General features: G+C 38.0%; 1 protein-coding gene across 1 annotated transcript in view; it reads right to left on the bottom strand.

Moving 5' to 3' along the window:
• The window catches only part of LOC140141925 (DNA topoisomerase 2-binding protein 1-A-like), a 56,075-nt gene that overhangs the window by 13,110 nt on the left and 24,984 nt on the right, over nucleotides 1-17,981 (bottom strand). The window contains exons 10-21 of the mRNA XM_072163807.1: nucleotides 15,877-16,061; nucleotides 11,871-12,034; nucleotides 10,747-10,872; nucleotides 8,083-8,207; nucleotides 7,111-7,212; nucleotides 6,684-6,806; nucleotides 5,527-5,749; nucleotides 4,558-4,746; nucleotides 3,411-4,116; nucleotides 2,607-2,726; nucleotides 1,697-1,828; nucleotides 1,079-1,174 (exon numbers count right to left, since the gene is read on the bottom strand). Coding sequence (XP_072019908.1) covers nucleotides 1,079-1,174; nucleotides 1,697-1,828; nucleotides 2,607-2,726; nucleotides 3,411-4,116; nucleotides 4,558-4,746; nucleotides 5,527-5,749; nucleotides 6,684-6,806; nucleotides 7,111-7,212; nucleotides 8,083-8,207; nucleotides 10,747-10,872; nucleotides 11,871-12,034; nucleotides 15,877-16,061 — 2,291 coding nt within the window. The remainder of the gene's footprint in view (nucleotides 1-1,078; nucleotides 1,175-1,696; nucleotides 1,829-2,606; nucleotides 2,727-3,410; nucleotides 4,117-4,557; nucleotides 4,747-5,526; nucleotides 5,750-6,683; nucleotides 6,807-7,110; nucleotides 7,213-8,082; nucleotides 8,208-10,746; nucleotides 10,873-11,870; nucleotides 12,035-15,876; nucleotides 16,062-17,981) is intronic.

Raw genomic sequence — 17,981 nt, forward strand, 5'->3', positions numbered from 1 at the left:
GACCTCAGATGACCCCTGGGTGACCCCGGATGACCCCAAAATGACCCTCAAAAAATTTGGTTCTAAATGTTTACAGTACCCACCAAGGTTCATGCCCATATGACAGTTTTAAGTTATTTGACCTCAGATGACCCCTGGGTGACCCCGGATGACCCCAAAATGACCCTCAAAAAATTTGGTTCTAAATGTTTACAGTACCCACCAAGTGTCATGCCCATACGACGTTTTTTGCCAATTTGACCTCAGATGACCCCTAGATGACCTTGGGTGACCTTGAACCACTAACCAAACCTACTGGAATTTGAAGACCGCCAATGACCATCCCTCCACCAAATTGCATCACTGTACATCTTATCAGTTCCGAGATATTGCACCAAGCTCGGACGGACGGACGGACGGACAGATGGACGGACGGACAACCAGGAAATATAATACCTCCGTGGAGGCATAAAAATCACTGTCTTTACAAATTACATAGCAGAGAGTCGCCATTAGCACACATGCATTGCTACTAGCCAGGGTCTTTAGGATGCCTACAGTTTTGGGGTCAAAGGTCATTAAGGGTTACTTCCGGTCAAAAACCAAAAATGTTCAAAAAATTTTTATCTCAAAATATAAACAGACCAGAATAATATAACCATCATATATGAATCAGTGTTCCCTGATGTATGTATGGTATTTTTATTTTGGGGGTCAAAGGTCATTAAGGGGTCACTTCCTGTTTTTAGCTGAATAACTTCAAGAATTTTTATCTCAAGAACTGAACATGTTAGAATTTTTAAATTAAAATTGGAACAATGCATTTTGTCGGTGTACATAAGGTTTTTTTTTCATTGAGGTCAAAGGCCATTAAGGGGGTCAAAAGGTCAATCAAAATTTAAAAAATCAAAATCCATGTTTAAGTTCCGATTAAGCTGAAATTCACCAGGAATATTTCTTATGACATCCTAAGCACAATGCAAGAGCAGTTGACCCCATCCGTAACCCAGGGGTCAAGTTATAGGGGTCAAATTGCGGCTTGTATTCAGCGTCTGTTGACTCTAGTTTAGTCTGCTTTCACAATGATAGTAATACTTACAGCCATTAACCAATGTGGAGAGACAATGATCTTTCCTTGTTCCTTTGCTATCTTAAATTCTTTAGCCATGTCATTGGCCCGGCCCTGAAAAATGAACATGCAAAAAATCACCAATTAACTTGTTTTTCACCTGCTCAGCTCAGCATAGAACTTAAGGATCAAGTTCTAATTTAGCGACACAAAATTTTTTTTAAAGCATAAAACATTGTAAATTATATTAACCCTAACCCAACCCGTTTTTTTGCTATAGGAAGGGAAAGAAGAAATGAATAAGGAGAGAAAATGATCAAACAAGTCACTTGGTAGTTTGGTACCCCTAGGATTTGAACCTCGGACCCCTCGCATGCCAAGCAGAAGATCAGCGACCTGTAGCCACGGGGGCCAGCGATCCTGTGGGTATATATGACTTAGGTTGATTGCATCATATGGCATGCATGCATGAGCAGTGATTTTCATAGCGAGCTTAAGCGAGTTTGTCTGGTTAGGTTAATTTTGCAAAAAAATCAAATACAACATGTTTAAAGATCCTCAGAAATTGCACAAAACAACCTGTACAGAAAAATAACCAGTAATACAGAACTAGGTGTAATATAATTATATGAACTCACTTGGAAGACAAAATGTACATGATTCATCATATAGCCATTTGTAATCAGCTCCCAGAGATGCAGCAACGTTGTTATAGTCACCCTGACTCTTACTTAGCTTCTTGCCAACACAGATCACTACTCCATCTAGGACACCAGGAGGCTGCAAACAGTTACATAGGAAAATTATAATGCAAGCATTTCTTGTTGTACTTTTGGTAATAATTGAACCATTATGATTATGAAATCACACACTGCAATCTTTAATATCTGATCATGTTTTCCGCAGTTGGTGAAACCAGATCAAAATGCAATGTCAAGCAAGGAAGCTCTTGCTCCTTGCAATGCAATGAATACCAATAAATACAAAGCAAAACAATGCAACAAAAGCATTTACTCTTGGCCCAGAATACAAGTCGCCCTTGGCCCAGAATACAAGTTGCCCTCTGCCCTGAATACAAGTTGCCCTTGGCCCTGAATAGAGGTCACCCTTGGCCCTGAATAGAAGTTACCCTTGGCCCTGATTAGAAGTCACCCTTTGCCCCGAATAGAAGTCACCCTTGGCCCCGAATAGAAGTCAGCCTTGGCCCTGAATAGAAGTCACCCTGGGCCCCGAATAAAAGTCACCCTTGGCCCTGAATAGAAGTCACCCTGGACCCTGAATATAGGTCATCCTTGGCCCTGAATAGAAGTCACCATTGGCCCTGAATAGAAGTTGCCCTTGGCCCTGAATAGAGGTCACCCTTGGCCCTGAACAGAAGTCACCCTTGGCCCTGAATAGAAGTTACCCTTGGCCCTGAGTAGAAGTCACCCATGACCCTAAATAGAAGTTACCCTTGGCCCTGAATTGAAGTCACCTATGACCCCGGATAAAAGTCATCCTTCGCCCTGCATAGAAGATGTTTTTCCCATCATTTTTTAATTATAGATAAACCACATACCTTTTCTTGGAATACACTATCATCCTGACTTTGGCTGTCTACTTGGTCTGCAAGATTATCTGCATCTCCCATATTGGCAACAGCTCTGGCAAGATTTAAGCTCAACAGATCATCCAAAGGCTACAGAAAAAAGATGAAATTAATTTTGAACAAAAATGACTGGAATATGATTGCAACTTCCAATGAGCGCATATATATTCTTCCTTCAAATTTCTGAAAGCAGAGGCTATGAAGAACTTAATAATATTCCTTTCAAATGTTGTAAAGTTGACTTATGTCTTCCACTATGCCATCTTCCAAGCAAATACGAGCACTGAATTCATCTGTCTATCCACTACTGATCACCCCCTCCTTGTAGAGTTATCATTTACAATTGCACCAAATTGATTTCACAATTAAAAACTATGTGGTACTACTGTAATAATTGAATAACTTAGATGGCTATTTTTGAAGCAAGATCATATTGGCAAGAATTATTTCCCTATTTTTGTTGATGAGATATCTCTAAATTTCAGAGATGAAAGTGGATCCATTTCCTGATAATCGACCTGGTCATGGGACAGGTGGCTAAGCACTTGTATGCAGCATTTATGCAGGCTCTAGGACACAGGCTATGGCAGGGCTTAAATCTGAAATATCCAGGCCTTGAAATTCAGGGAGAAGTTTGCATCTTGGTGCCCCTCTATGTCAAAGCATTCTTCAGTACTTACATATTGGCCTTGATAATGAGGGTCTTTCAAAATTTAATTTTGAGGACTAAAATAACCATTTTTTAATGCCAAAAAAAAGCCCAATACAACTCACCAGACTTGATTTCCTACGATGACATGACTTCCGATGCTGAGTTCCAGCCGGCGACTCCAAGAACGCATTGACATCATCCAGATCGAAAGATGGCCGAAAACTTGTATCTCCAAGAAATTTACTAGGTGTGTCCACTCCTACCCCAGCCTTGATTCCTGCCAGTAATTTATTGGTAGCTTTCACCGCCCTCGCAGTGGCTGGTGTGTGAATGGCTGTAGCACGTGTATGAATGGCTGCCGTAGGTGTGTCAATGTTCTCTTTGTGGTCATCCACAGTTCTACTCTTTGATGGGAGGGGAGAGTCTTTAAGGTCCGGCAACATCGTCCTGCTCTCGGTCTCCTTTTCAGTTCTTACTGATTCTTTGGAATTTACAATTTGATTGACATCATCACTTCCTGATGGTATAGTTCTGGTTTTTTGACCTGATGTAGCAGCAGCAACAACATCTACATCAGTATCACCAGTATGAGATTCTTCACTAGTTCTTACGGCTGTCCTACTTCTTTTAGCAGCACTAGGCAATTCTGGCTGTTTAAATTCAACAGGGTTCTCTTTACCATGTTCATTCTGGTCTTTGGAACTCGATGTTTCAGGGCCTATTCTGGATTGCACATTTGGTCCTGCTGTTGTTGACGATTGTAGCATGTCTACTGGAAAGTTTTCTTCTGGTTGTTTTTTTCCAGTCTTGGCACATTCCAACAACCACCTGTGGTTATACAAAGTAGAAATTTAATCATAGTAAATTGCTGTAAACCTTTGGTAAAAGCGTACCCAATGTTACTTGTGGCCCAGGATATACCTTATAAACGATACTCGCAACACAGGGACACAGCTCAATACAGTCGCAGTCTCTTATATTGTAGTCTACATGTACCTACATATATAACAATCACAACCAGGATCAGCTCCTCAAGTATCATAAAAAAAAAAAATCAAAAAAAAATCACAAAGATCAATCAGCCAAAACACCACAGCTGTACCTCACATATTCATTTAGAGAGCAGCGATGAGGCCTAGAAAAACAGTGTGCATTTCCCAGGAAGATAAATCAAATTTTTAATCATAATTAGCCACTACTTTTTACATTGGCAAGCTAAATTTCCCTCCAATTTGCCTGGTTCCATGATTAGCATTGTGCCTTACTTACTCTTTGGTAACAGTGGGTATTTTCCATTTCTTTGCTGCCTTGTACTTAGATCCTTCTGCCTCCTTAACAAGCAGGTGCGTGTTGGCCTTCAAGGTTGCATTTGCTTTACGCACAAAGTATTCTTGACATGTGGCGCCCAGTAGCTCCGCTAAATGAAGCACGCAATCTCGTTCCACTCCTGCGTATTGGCTGTTATTGAAAAGAATAAATAAATGAAAACGCTAAGAAAATATTGTGGTATTTACACAATGTAACAGTTTTAAACATTTTCTAAATTTGTTAATCTACTAATCTTTGTCCATATGACATGCACCTTATGGGCAAGAGGTTCCCAACAAAATGTTTCCTTTTTCACACATACTTCTATTTCCTTACAAATTATTGGGGCCTATCAATCGCCAAGTCAAAAATATATGGAAGTATAGCGAAGTTTATAAAGCTGAATTTATACTTGATCGCCGAGTGATTGCGATGCACCGCTTTTGGAGAGCGATGGGCAATTTTTGCCAGATTTTGCGATACATCGCTCGTCGCTTTTGCATACACTTGGCACAGTGATAGAGATTGCAGATGACGATTATAATATTCTAAATGGCACAAAATACATTTTTAGAATATCCATTGCTGTCAATAATTATTGCTTTGAATTAATTCATCATCGAAAGTTAACTATCAAGAAAGGTAAATTAATTAGCAAAATAATAGATCCAGTTGGTTGGAAATGATAGGTTTCACGTGTCAGGCAACATCGCTCAGAGGTTGAGATTTCTTCAACTTGCAAAAGCGACATCGTTTTTGCCTCACCGATTTGTAGCGATCGACCGGCTTGACACATTGAAAACATAAGTAAACACTGAGCATGTGTGAAAATAAAAGTATAAATTCAGTTTAACTCTTTACAAGACAAACTGTTGGGAGTATTTAACTATTTATGACACCCTAAGAAAGTAAACTCTCTACACATCTTACCTAATGGACAAAACACATCCCTGAAGAGGCATGACATCTTGCATGAGCACAATGGGTGAGAACAAAGCATTAGATGCCGGATCCAAACACTCCTCTGTCTCAATGCACATCTGTAACCAGCAATTAGTGGTCACCTCATTGACGGTGGTCTTGACAGGACATCCAGTGACCGGTACCACTGCATAGTCTGCTATGGTTCTGTTGTTAGCTCGGAGTACAATACCTGTATTAAAGTTAAAGGTAAGTTATTTTTATGGTTAAGGGGGTACTACACCCCTGCCCAATTTTGTGCCAATTTTTATCAAAAATTATAGCGCATTGGTGACAAGTAAGATATGTATATTATAGGGGCAAGGACTACAATTACTGCACTGGAAATTTTATTTCAGCTCAGACAACAGTTGTGGAGTTACAGTCAAAAATGAGGGAAAACCAATATTTGATCAATAAATCAATAACTACTTGCCTTGAGTTGCTGAATTTTCAGTGCAGTAGTTGTAGTCCTTGCCCCTATAATATACATATCTTACTTGTCACCAATGCACTATAATTTTTGAGAAAAATGCAAGGGGTGTAGTACCCCCTTAAATGTTCTTACTTTTCTTAATTTCTTGTCCAACTATTGCTTTTGTTTTGTTCTGTACACTCTAGCCACTGCCATTGACTAAATATACATGGAGTGGTTCATGCAAATCAGCAGCTTATTTTTATGCAGTACTACAGGTGAAAGCATATTGATTTTCCTTTATTGGATATAAGACTCCACTGTTGACCACAGGTAGTAGCAACATGCTTCCAGCACTTCATGTTTTCAACATCAAGTTTCAGCCAATCGCAAGCCTTGATTGTTTACTGTTGTATCGCATGGTTCATATGCAGACAGCACCGCATCTTTTACAACTTGCAACAGCTCTATAAATAAGCAATGTACAGGCTCAGAGAAATTGAGCGATGAGACCAAAAAAATTGCCACTGCATAGGTTACTGGTCCAAATATTGACCAATTATAATCAACCCTTTGCCAGGGTTCTTTGAACACTTTTAAAGCAAAGCAAAGCAAAGCCCCCTTCGCACAGTGTAGCAAACTACCAGTGTACTCAAAACCTTACCAAACTAACATGGTTACCTCTTTTGAAGGGGAGGGGCTCATTTCTTACCTTGTTGTAGTACTATCATTTCCTGAATCTGACTTTCTTGTTCTGGTGGGAAACCGATAATGATGAAACTTTTGCCAGAAAATATCCCAACAGCCTCCTGTGGTATACATGCAGTGATATCCACTGTAAGAGGAAACAAGAAAACAATCAGCATACACATTATACACACACAGAAAGAAAGAAAAGACGGAAAAAAAAAGCAAAAAGAAGCAAGACAGTAATTCATTTTACTACCCTACTGACCATTTCCCGTCTTCACAAACATGAAAAAACATCTCCTTGAAAAATATCTGCCAAGTGATTCATAACTTCCTTCATGTTTCATTCGTACTATATTATCCCTACCACATTTTGCTGTTATGCCTCATTTTATGGTACATTTCACTGTAAGAAAAGCGCGAAAATAAAAGAATGCTCCTATGCTTACTTTCTTGCTGTTCTACACGAGTTTCATCCTGGTCTTGTTGTTGATGGTCATCTGGCTTTGGAGGATTGAAGGTTATCTCAGAGTCTGTAGTTTGGTTTCCATCTGTAGTCAAATAAAATAAAATTGGTCAAAACTTGAATGGATATGTTTTTTTCCTGACCTTGTGATTGTTCTTTTTCATTGCACCTTTTTACAATAAAGTGAGATGGTCATTAAGTCACATGACACACATATACAACACAATGTTTACCTCCCAACACCTGGCCAATTTTCACAAAGACTTATGATCCATCTCACGATTGATTGAATTGCAATATGTTCCTTTCAATCTGGGCTATTGTCGAGTATAACTTTCATTGCAGACAATCATCAAATTTCAAGATCCCACGTCGGCAAGTTGTCGACAAAGCACTACATCAATAGAGTCCAAATATTAAGTTCAGAGACCACTATATGCGTCGTTCATTTTCATCAAAAATATTACCGTCAACTACACGTAATCATATCGTAATCATAACTTACCACTGCAAAATGAAGTTTATTTATCTACCATATCAATGTCATCTTATGCTTAATTATCATTTTTTTATACCTAGAAGTTATTTCCTGGTAAATAATGAAGATCTTACGCTTATCTCTAAAATTCTTAATGACTAGTTCAGGTCGACAATTACTCCATGCTTGTCGACAGTCGGGGAAAATTGCTTTGTCAACAATATTGTCGACAACAGCCTTGTCGACAACAGCCCTACTTTGAATTGACCTTTTTGGTAAATCCCATAAGCCTTTGCAAGTACACCTGAGATGTCATCATTTGATGTCACGTCGACTTGCAATGCGCAGTACCGATGTTCGATAAACGATGTGCGCATCGGCACAGATCAGCATGACGTCAAATGATGATATCTCAGGTGTAGTCGCTAAGGCTTATGGGATTTACCGAAAAGGTCAACTGACTTCATGATTACACACCTGCATTATTTTTGTCCATATACATGGCTATGACATCATCATCCACCTGGTCCTCTGCAATGGTTTTATCAGCACCTTCAAGAACCGTGGTGTCATTTTGGGATCCATCCGTGTTCATTGACAATCTAGAATGTGGGGAAAAGATTAATTGTAGTAAAATTTATTTCGGTTTCTAGTTTGTTTTACCTGCCAAATTATAGAGACAGGTCGGTCATAATGTGTTGAATAATTATTAATTAATTCTCAGAGCAAATACAAAGCCCATACTTGGACATGAAGAGATTAATTAGCACATTTCTGTGTCCAGGTGCTTAGACCGAAGTTGTGCATCAGATTTGATCTTGTTGGTTTCGAATTGGAGTGAGAGTGACATTTTTCAATCGTTATTTTCGCGATAGCCCAGTCTTGTAATACATTATACATATATTCGCAGTCAATGCATTTTAAGGCGCGCGAGTGCGATCGCGTGCATAGAGCTCACCTTAAATCACTTTACCGAGTGCGATTTATAGCGCACCTTGTTTCCAAGCAGTGCACTTACTGTAAAAATGTAGCTTTATACCATAAAAGTTCGTCCATTTTCGCCAAAGTGCAGAATTCAGCAGCATTGCAAGCTTTAATGGACGAGTGGAAAAGTCACACTTTACTCAATAAAAACTGACATTTCATTTCAAATGAGTTCAAGTTTAGGCCAAATATCATTATATTTATCGAATTACTGTAATATTTTGGCTATAAAACATAATTCAAGGTCAAATTTTGGTCACTTTTTCTTCGACTCACGCCGGCAGTTCAGTGAGTCTTAGCTCGAGATACTCTAGTTAAAATACAGGTTTACATTTACTATCTTACATTATCTTGCTGTATTTCAGCTAGAGCTCCAAACGACAAGCTTCCGGGTTTTTTTAGAGAACAATACTGTTACGTAAGATGAAGAAACCCGCCGAGCCCGCCTCTACTCATTATTTCATTGTACTTATTGCAATTTGCCTCCACACATTACGTAATCAACACAAAGCTTTTGTGAGGATTGGTGAGTGGATAAGAAATTGACAGTGCAGGATACGAAGGACATGCCGATTGTTAGTTGTCAATCATGAATTGCCGCAACGTATTAATATTTTACTGCATGGCATTCCGCAAACACCAAGACAAATTATGCCGTATTTTTCCAAAGATCATCTCATATGAAGTAAGCTGAATGCGATCTGTACTTTTGTAACATTCCGATCGCTTTTGATCACCTATTATCGGCGAATTTGCTTGAAAACACGTGAGTTCATGTTGTGTAAACATAATTAGCATAGACACAAATGAAATTACGATGCAATACAATGCAATTTGAATGCGCAGCAGATCTATAGAAATAACGCTGTCCGGTTTTATGCAGAATTAGACCCTGTCTGGTGAGTCTTGTTTATATTTGAACTGACCTAATCTGAACAACAGAGGGCAGGCAACATTTTGGAGTTTTTTTTGCATTTTCGTATTTTCAGGCGTTTTTAAAGCTTCTTGTGCCAATTTTTCGAGGGAAATCTCGCTTTTCAAAATTTAGGATCTCGTTTTTTACTTCATAAAAAATTGCGTTTTTTGCCGGCCTAGTTATAATTTTTTGTTGGACATGGTATATTTTTTCTGACTTCGCTGGAAGCTTATTTTAAGTGGTTATGGTGGATTTTACTGCGGAGGATCTAGTTTTTCAACGGAGACAGACAATATGCACGAGGTGTTTCTTACCAAAATTTACAAAAATTTCACCGATCCTACGCACACGATTCGTCAGTTCTGTGCACGTGATGTCATGCAGTGGGTGCGTGGGGCAGTGCTGGGAAATTTGCATAAAATGCTTCTTATCTGAATATCAAGTGCAATAATTCAAATAGCCCACCTAAACTTCTTACCGAGTGCAAATGATAGACACCTAAAATCCTTACCGAGTGCAATTAACAGCACACATGTAGCTCGCCTGACTATTTCCAGGAGTGCGATTTGTAGCACACCTGCTTTTTTCAAAATTCATTGACTGTATTCGCGAGGTGTTAATTTCGCGGATAGCTCTCTAGAAATCCCTGAAAATAAAACCCTCACAAAAAATAACCACTTGTACAGTAGTCCATCCCACTCAACATATGAAATCATATTATTGGCATGCATATACCAAAATAGTCTTGCTCGTTATTCACTTCATTGCTATCGTCAATGTTACAAACCAGCCGTTTCCAGGTCGACTGGTTCATTCCAACTACATCTCAAAATGATCACAACACAAACCCAATGGGTTGCTAACAGGTGCCCAAACCAAGCGTGCACCAGTACCCAAGGAATGAACACTGACATATTCACTCTCTCCTTGGTGTTCTAACACTATTTTGTTGTACCAATTTGAACACTTTAGACAATTAAATGCAGAATTATACAATTCTCTAACACCTGAGCACTACCTGCCAATCTACCATTGCCTCTGATTGGTCAATTACATATCTTTATTTTAATCACCAATCAGAATGGAGCTTTACAAATTTTTGTGTGGTGAAGTTATTCTAACAATGTTGCTGATTGGTCCAATTGATAATGAAAACTTCTTTTGACCAATAGGCAGGTATTTCTCATGGTGTTAACAGATATTTCACTGAACCAGCCAGTGTATTCCAACCAATTGCTTACTTTGATTTAACTTGAGGTGACGCTGTCTGCAGGTCTGGTAAATCTAGCACTCTGTACAGACTTTCATCAACATGGATGCCCTGTTTGAAGCTATCCATTATCCACTGGGCAGACACAACCGCAGGCCTGAAATTAAACGAAAATTATTTTATTCACAAACACCAGTAGAAAATTTTGTATCACAACAAGAACTACATGCTTCATAGTGAAAATTCCTTATGCAAAGATTCCTTTTGTACAGTGATATGCATGTATGTAACAGGGTAGAATGCTGATTTGGATCAGAACCTTTTTCAGAATTTTCTTGCTTACAAAATACAATAAGGAATAGAAACACTTGTAAGACAATCTCAGATTCCGCAAAGGGGTAGCGTTAACCCCCGATCGGGGGTGAATGAGCCCCTAAATTTAAAAAATATTAATTTTCACCCTCCATATATTGGGAATGTGCAAGTTCGGGGGTGAACTCTGACCCTCTACTTTCGGACCTTACTCCTACCCCTGACTACACTGCAAAATATTTTTCACCCCCCGAGATTTAATTTTCACCCCATGTATTTGGATTTTTTGCAAGCTCGGGAGTGAAAAACACGGGAAAACAACCCCTGACTTTCGGGCCTTAATGCTACCCCATTATTTCCGCATTCCGATCCTTTCATAATCGATCATAGCCGAGTCATGCCGATCTATTCAGATCTAGATCAAACTAGTTTGGAACATTAGAAATGCAAAAAAGATGCGAGCTTGTCAGCTTGACCAATCAGGATCAAAAGATCTGGCAGGAGAGAGAGAACTTACTCACTCTCTCGGCGGGTGACATACACACAATATTGGTTCGCTCTATGACTTTATAAAATAGTGAATATCACTATTCTATGACTTTATATTATTCATATCTATAGAGAGGAAGAAGAAATTAATAAATATATCGCTACCAATCTATATGATGATTCAACTTGTTTCATTTTACCAGTGGCCTGCCGTATCCACCAAATAACATGTATTTTTTGTATACCAGAGGTGGACAGAAAACCATTCAAATCTTAATCAAGGGAACAGAGCATGGATAGTGAGTGAATCTCAGACAATCTCTTTCCCAAACTGATAGCAAAGCAACCATGTACCTGTATTTCCTTTGGAGCAATAAATCATAATGTTCCTGCACTTTCTCTCCAATTATTACATGAGAAACGCTGGCATTGAGTTGGTTGAATCTTGTGCCGCCACCAGTATTGATTATCTTGCGTAACTTCTCTAGCCTGTTACCTGAAAAACCACTAAGGAGTATCTGTGTAGTGGATAGAAGAAATATTATTAAAATATGGAGCAACATAATAATTTTTCAATACTCTGTAAAATTGCTATTGAATGTCAAATTAGGTTTTTAAAGTGTGCAGTGGTTTCTGCGACAGTCACATTTTGTTAATCGCAGTGTAGTAAGCTGCTCTTTGAAAACATGCTTTTAATATATGACAGCGTTCAAGCTTTGACTTACGTTTGGCGGACACGCGTGTGAAAAAAGTATTTAGGGGTGAAAACAATAAAAATTCTTGATTGTTTATATGTTTCCAAGGGTAAAATATCATCTAGTTTCAGATTTTGGCACTTAAAACTCCCTATCTTTTATAGATTTCAAGATAAATTAAATTTTATGCCCGATTTTGGCCAAAAATAGCCGTTTTGGGGTGCCAAAAATTTTGACTTCCAGATTTCCTGTGAGTGTATGAACATGAAAAGTATCAAACAGTGCCTAATTTTCTATGCTAATTGTGTAACAAGGGTACAATTGTGATATTAAAAGTATTGAATGGGATCTATACATTTCTTTATTTTTGTAGCAGGGGTAGAAACTTGAGGGTTCGGGTGACAATTGATTTAGAAAAAAATACAATATTCGCATCATTTTCGATTTGAAAAGGCCATATCTCCACAATGGTATGAGCTATAGGGATGCTCTAAGTGTTTGTTTGCTCAGTATTTCAATAGCTAAATGGTGATATAACAAACAAGTAATCTAGATATACAAAAAAGAAAATAACTTACAAAATGCTACCCCCACCCCTAAGGATTTTGAGGTTGTGAAAAAAGTCAGATTTTGCAAACAAAATAAGTCCTTCAAAACTGGGTGGTTTGAGGCTAAACAAAAGACATGTTGCCCTTACCAATGCCTCCCTCTAGAGCAACATGTTTTTTGTTTAGCCCTTAGTATCCCCATTTTGAAGGACTTATTTTTTTTTGCACCAATTTTCGCTCAAATTTGAAGACTTCAGGCAGAAATATGCCTGTACAACGCTATGGGGAAAATTTTCAAGTTGATAATTGTGCATTTTTTATGTCAGATTCAGTTTCTACACAAAATTTCACCCTAGAAAATGTTCCTTTAAGGTCGTGCGCCATGAATTGGGGGCCAAATGCGTTACATACTAAAAAATTGAACAATTTACATGTTTTTGTACTTAAACTGATCTAATTCATAAACTGTTCAACAAAACCCTATAAAATTATATATCACTATAAAGCTTAAAGTACCAGGAATACACACATACAAACAATTGGTCAATATACAGGGTGCCACAAATGTCATATAGGGTGGAAAAGTTGAATTTTAGTTCAAAAAGTATACTATTTTGTTCCTCTCTTATTTCCTATCATAAACACCTGTTCTGTTAAAACCTTTTTAGATGTGCTAATAACATTGTAGGCTCTCTAAAAAAGCAAACTTGTAACGATGAGATATGTTGCCTTACTGAGATACAGGGTGTTCAAAAGTTGTACATAATTTTTATGATTTTTATTACATTTTCAATCAAAACTTTTTTTCCTCCATGCCCCACACAAAAACCAGTGGTATATTTGAATTCCTCATCAAATTTCCATCCAAAAAATGTTAACTTTTACAGGAGTGGGGTAACTCCTTCAAGAAATATGACCTTCAGAACATTTCGGAACATAAATGAATACTTAACACAGTGACGTATAGGAAAAGCCTAGAACCCATGACACATAATGCAGCACACTTGCAACAAATCAACTTAGCTTGGAGTAAAACTGGTCACATTTCAAAGTAGACATTTATACCAAAACAATGGTACATAATCCATCTCAATACCATGCTGGGTTATGAAGTTACAGTAAAAAATATATTTGTGAGGCGCTAAAAATCAACATTCCCTATACTTTAACACATGCCTCAACCGTAGGATCCTCAACCGTAGGATCCTCCACCCCTGACTTCACATCGTTTGAATTGCAATATCTCAAGAAGTAAATAAAGTGAGAAGTTCTTTCTTTCCACAATTTGAGCTAGATAAATAAGCAACAAAATGAGACCAAATATAGTTCAGTACCCCTCTCCATTCTTGAGATCTGGGACAAAACATCCCAAATAAAATGAAAAAATGTAACGCCTCCACCCTTTTCCTATACCCCAATTCATGACGCACGACCTTAAGTAGGATATCTTTCACTTTAAGTTCTCACCATTCTGGCCACCAAACGTAAGTCAAAGCTTGAACGCTGTCATATGAAGAGCTTTGTTGCAAACCCCTTACATCCACTTGAGCAACTTTGAGAAAACATCAAAAAATCATCAAAAAAAAGTACTGATATATCGGGGTTTGCAACAAAAGCACTTCTTGGCAGGATGCTTGGGTAGGATTTAGCCTAAATTATTAAAGCCATATTGTAACATGTCCATACTAATTAGATTAGTATTTCTTTGCCATAAATCAGATAGTTAAAGCAAACAAAATTGGAATTTACTACCACCGCCGATGTGGCCAATGCATATCACTCTCATCGGTCGTGCTATGGTACGATCCTTTGATGTGGCCGTGTGTCCTGAACTCGCCACTCTTAGCGTTACATGACAAATATTATGAATTTTTACACCAACCGGGTTTCTAATTAGATTATCTCGACAATCATCAACCCTAAACTAGCAAAAGTATACATTTTTGGAAAGCTGAAGGCATAAGCAATTCAAATATATACATGTCAACTCATTATACAGGGTGACCTGCAAGTTATACAGGGTGGAATAAAAAATGGTTGGGTCACTCAATGCATTGCTTATTACCAACTTACAGTAATAAACTGGAAGTAAACAACATTCATTTGGTTAGAGGATATGGAGAGCCAACTGACTTTGGAAGAAACCAAAATCACAGCTGTTTGGTAATCTAGGAATATAGGGTGTCCCAAAGTATGTTAGATTTTTTTACAATTCAACATATTTTGAACCTAAACATTTCCCCCTAACCCATACAGAAAAAATATGTCCATATTTAGATACCTCGTCAAATTTCCCTTCAAAAAATCTATACTTTGACTAAGATAGGATAAGTAATTAAAATTGTACAGTATCTTTTAGATTTTGAAGACATCTGCATTACTTACTACAGTGTTTAATATGACAACGGGTAGTTTTGTATGGAAAAGTTTGTATTTTCTAGACTAAACCAATCATAAATTATTAAAAACAATTAGTAGAATTGTTTAGCTGTAAGGCCATGAGTGTTTTAGATGCTAAATAGAGTCCAAATCCAATTTACAGCCTTTACAGAAGCAGATTACGCACTAAAAATACCAATCCCATAGAGTTTGTGTGTACCACATCCCCCACCACCGCCACCCTGCCCATTCTGAATTAGAGATATCATCATTTGTTTTGAGTCGACTTTGGCAAAATGTAACGTCGCCACCTTTTTTTGGTGGCGAGCTCAAGACACACGACCATGTGTATGATCATTCCGCACGCCATGTACGTACTTTGTTTTGAACATCGCGTACACGTTCAACTAATAATATTTCTAATGTAATAATTAAATGACGGTTCCTGTGTTTTATTCAAAATCGCGGATTTTGACAAAACTACAGCACCTAGATTTTTGCAGGGTATGTTAGTTTAATAAAGTACAATACAATCCTGTAAAAAACAACAGAATTTTGAAAAATCCTCCTCAGCAAATGTTAAAATATGGCTTTAAGACAGGGATTATAATCTCTCATTGAAGTCTTGGCAATAAGCTAATTTTGTGTATGCTTCCATGAAGGAGGAATTAAAAGTGTGAAAACTTGTCCAACATGTCCTGATCTACAGTAAATTAAAGCTACTAACAGTGTACTCACTTTACATCCATCCAGAAATGGCTCCCCTTCATAGTCGGATACATCCAATGCATCAAGCTCTTGCATACTTGTGTTAAGTTTTTCACTGATGGTACCTAGCTGAGGTGCAATCATCGACTCATAAGCCGTAGTCATACCAGTTTCGTTGATAGTAGAAACACTTATGACACTACAGTCTGCAATAGCTGTGATGGAAAGAAAACCACAAACAATTAGCCAAATTGGCATTGGAAGTTTGCAATGCATTGTGGGACAGTTTTGGGACACTTTGCCCTCTGACCTATTAGGAAAATTCAGAAATAATTGTTTTTGTGTATACAAAATATAATCTAAAAATAATGTTTTACAAGAATGAAAACAAACCCCCAAAAATATGATTATTGTATAAATTATTTAAATATTTTTAATGATAAGATTATGACAATAATAAATTAACACTTAGTAATAATTATAGCAATTTCCCTGATATGTCAGAGGTCAAAGTGTCCCAAAACTGCTCTCAAAAACCGAAAGTTACAGTGCCGATTGGGCTTATTAACTTTGTCAAAGCCAAACATGTGCTGCTATTAATTTTACAGGAATACAATCACACTCAACAGGTCTATAAGCATTTTGTTAAGCTCAAACGCATTAGTATTTAAATATTGAAAGTAAAATGGGAAGAATATTCTCAAGGTGAAATATGGACTTTTTAAATCGAGTTGAATGAAACCAAATTCATCATTCACCAAAATGAAAATATTCTGGCATTCTTCCATCCACTTCTACATACAATAAACAGAATTTTTAACACCTTAGCATAAGTATGAATAAAGCGCTTACATCAAATAAATACTTTATAACTAATATTTGTTTTCAAGGCATGTTGTTTTGTAAATGCTGTTCAAAGGCCGGGGGAAGTGCAATACTTGTATCAAAACACAGCATTGAACTCCCCCTGACCTCTGAAAAACACTCTTACTCTCCTCAATGCAGCAAACAGCACCAAGTCCATGTCACTTGTATTCACTCCCTGAACAAACAGCACCAAGTCCATGTCACTTGTATACATGCCCTGTGTAAGTGGTGAAATCTCTCCTTCAGCATACATGATTAACAGTTGGGCAGTTTTTAGGCTAAAATTTACACATGTGTGCAGACAACAATGCTGCGTGTACTGCTTCAGTACTGGAACAGACTTGGTATTAACTGGTATTTCACTGTTAAAATAATATGCAAGCACTGCTGTCTGCACTACATAAGTAAATTTAGTAGGTTAAAAACTGCTCTACTGAAGTCGCATCTTCATGGTCAGATGTTGGCAAGATTGGCGACTGACTTCATTATCCTGAAGTATATTACTTCACTTGAACCTTTGACAGTACCATTCATTGCCAATGTTGTGTGAGATAATGTACCAGTTGCAGGTCAAGCAGTTAGCGATGTTCAATTTCTCCTACTTGGTGAGTCGCAAGCACCTTACAAAGGCCGGGGAAGTGCAATACTTGACTTAATTCATACACAGCATAGCACTGCCCACGACCTTTATAAAGCACTCCTTCCATTATCATTTTCCGGGAAATGGTAGGTCTTCATTTCTGGATGATCCACTTCTTCCTGCATGATTCTTAGGTAGCCTCTCCTAGTCATAACACATTTATATTTAAAAACAAGATTACTGCACACATGTACAAAATATACATGTCTGATGGCTCTTGGGAGGCATAAAAAGGCCGGGGGAAGTGCAATACTTGATACAGAAATGAACAGCATAGCACAACCTCCGACCTCTTCATGCCTCTCATTTCTATCAAAATCAGGCAATTCATTTATGAAAAACACACTTATAAAGCAGTAATGCTGATTGCTGGGACCTGCTGACAACTTTTCAGTCTGGGACATCTATGACTTGATGCGATATAATGCTGACGCCGACGTCTGGTGCGAGAGACCAAATTTACAAAGGCCAGGGGAAGTGCAATACTAGATATGTCAAGCAACAGCAGAGCATAACCCCTGACCTCTGCAATGACACCTGTTTAGTTGCCATATTTGGTAATGTTCATGGTCATCAGCGTCTTCCAAATCTTTGCTGCTAGAAGTATAAAAACACTGTTATAGTGGGT

This window comes from Amphiura filiformis, chromosome 20 (assembly GCF_039555335.1).
Source record: "Amphiura filiformis chromosome 20, Afil_fr2py, whole genome shotgun sequence".
Lineage (NCBI taxonomy): Eukaryota > Metazoa > Echinodermata > Ophiuroidea > Amphilepidida > Amphiuridae > Amphiura > Amphiura filiformis.